The sequence below is a fragment of the Gadus macrocephalus genome, chromosome 9 (genome assembly GCF_031168955.1).
Source record: "Gadus macrocephalus chromosome 9, ASM3116895v1".
NCBI lineage: Eukaryota > Metazoa > Chordata > Actinopteri > Gadiformes > Gadidae > Gadus > Gadus macrocephalus.
Genome location: NC_082390.1, coordinates 20,630,514 through 20,633,023, shown reverse-complemented (window position 1 = coordinate 20,633,023; position 2,510 = coordinate 20,630,514). Strand labels below are relative to the sequence as shown.

Sequence of the window (2,510 nt, the reverse complement as noted above, 5' to 3'; positions counted from 1 at the left end):
TGCCCTATCGCAAGGGCCCTATCCAGATCAGTCAAACGCGGCATGCCGGTCTTGGACCAGACACTTACTGACTGTAGCTGTACTTACAGTAGAAGGGCCCATGCTCACAGGTGCGGCCAGAAGCTCCAAACAAGTTTCAATAGCAACAGCAAAATAACCTGTTTGGCTATGGCAGAAAAGATTTGGCTGATTTTCATGGGTGCATCCCACATACTCAGCGCTGCTGCTCATCCCACAAATGCATGTTCCTTACAAATGGGGCACCGTTTGGAAGGGAACTAAACAGGCTTTCCAACGGTATAAGATTTATTGCCAAAAAGCATTGTTACCACAGAGAAATAATCTACCAAACGCAAATGTCCTTACTTTTTAAGTTTAGATCGAGTCAATCCTCCTCACTGTTTGTGTTGCAAAGATATCAGTGACCAGTGGCCTGTACTACGAACCTCGATTAGTGGGTTAGCGAGGTTTATTGCGCTCAAAGCCTGGGTTAGCTGGGACACGAAAGTCGATCTCTTAGCGTCGCTGTATCACCATGGTGACTTATCCTCTCAACCAAACCTGGTCGGGAGCAGGTTTTCAGCCTAGTCTATCGGAAGATTGGCTACTTAAAGCGACGCACAGCTTCCTCGCCCCTCTTCCGACAATGGCGTCACCATTTGTGAGTGTTCCCGTGGACCTCGGCGCACTTATCGTACAGGCGTCTCTCCGGAGACAGAGGGTTTTCGGGACAAAACCGATCCCTTGGCATTGCCTAACGATATTCTTTATGAGAGATACAGATTCTCATCAGAGGGTATTCGTTATTTGACTGTCCTTGTTGGACCGTATGCAGGCAATGCTACACAAAGAAGCCGTGCACTTACTGTTGCACAGTGTGTCTGTGTTTCACTGCGATTTTTTGCCACGGGCACATATTTGCATGCAGTTGGTGATGCAGAACATATTAGCAAAAACACGGTGTCCTGTGCTAGTCGCAAGGTTGTAGCTGCACTCAATACTTTGCTTAATGTGTTCATGGCGTTTCCCAGCATTTTGCCCAGTCAAATTGTCAACGAAGGATTTTATAGACTTTCAGGTAAAGAGAAAACCTCCGCCTCAGTGAGAGTGATTGAGTGGAGGTAGCGCGTCAGTCCTGAATTTATGCGTGCGGGGTACGTCTCCCAAGTGATGTGCATTCATGTGTAGCATAAAATGTCCCAATTCTTATGTCATATGGAACAGGACTTATTCACTAAAGGTTACGGAATAATGCCTAGTGTGTACATGTTTGCATTTGTAACATTCTACAGTTCTCTAATCCCTATTGGATTCTCCAAACTGATTAGAGCATTGACTGCACTCATGTCCCCATCACTGGACCTTTAGGGGAACATGAGGCTGACTTTGTCAACAGAAAGTCAACCTATAGTATCAATGTACAGGTAAAGTAGGCCTATTATCTGGGCTATATCATGTGAGAAGTGTAATTGCATGCAGGTAGCCTTCTAAAACTTGTTTATGGTGCTTCAAAATGGCCCAACTATGGTAACAGAAATACCGTTTTCCGATGACTTGTGACCATCAACTTATGGTTACCAGTGTGGATGCCAAATGGCCTTGCTCGGTCCATGACTCCCGTATTTTCCGGGAGTCAAGTCTTTGCCGACTGTTTCAGCAAGGTGTGGCGCAATACACGAGATCATTAACTGTAAATGTTGATTAAGGCAATGATCACATTATGCTCTAATAGGCCGTTATGAGGGAATTCTGCGGCAACCCACAGAGTCAATCGGAGGCCCGGTACAACAGGGCCTTAAGCACATTACAGGTGAGGATAGAGATTACCTTTGGGGTCAACAAGGCCAGCTGGAACTGCCTCCGTGCTTTGAGGGCAAGCCAAATTATCACGGCAATGCTCCACAATATTGCAAAAATTTGCAAAGAGAGAGCCCCACATGTGCCGTTGGTGCCAGATAATGTCATGGACCCCATCACGGTGGATCATCCCACAGGAGCGGCGGTCAGACGGGCCATCTCTAACCAGTTTTTTGGTTTGTTTTTGTTTCAGTCAGGTTTTCTATTGGAAGGAGGCAGAGTTTTTTTTAGGGCTGGGCAAGTCAACGCGTTTATTACGCGATTTATTTAACGCGAGTAATCCAAATTGACGCACGTTCCCTTTTTTTTCCTCTTTTGAATGGTTTTGCCCACAGAATGTTAACATTCATATCAGAAATGATTTTAGTTCCACTTACATTACATTCAATTACCCTTGCAGGAAGTGACAGCCTGTTTACCATTCCCTAATCTTTGGTGTTCCGTAAATTTCATATTCAACCCACACTGAGTGAGTCAATAAAAGTCTCAAGATCACTTGGTCTAGTTTTTGCTTATATAATAAGTAGTCTACATTTGTTATGAATGATAATGTGTCATTCCATTTGATAATCTCATTTAACTTCATTTGGACTTTTGTTCATTAAATACAATGGACGGAAGTACATTTTTACATGTTCATTTATTTGCGATTT

The 2,510-nt window shown here is 44.1% G+C and overlaps 1 protein-coding gene across 1 annotated transcript; it reads left to right on the top strand.

Annotated features, from left to right (window-relative positions):
• The first annotated feature begins 646 nt into the window (after window positions 1-646).
• Window positions 647-1,715, top strand: LOC132463928 (putative nuclease HARBI1). Its single transcript, XM_060060041.1, is given in 4 exon segments — window positions 647-722; window positions 725-1,107; window positions 1,329-1,424; window positions 1,535-1,715. Coding segments are annotated over 4 exon segments (726 nt in total). The 3' UTR covers window positions 1,706-1,715.
• Window positions 1,716-2,510: the final 795 nt, after the last annotated feature.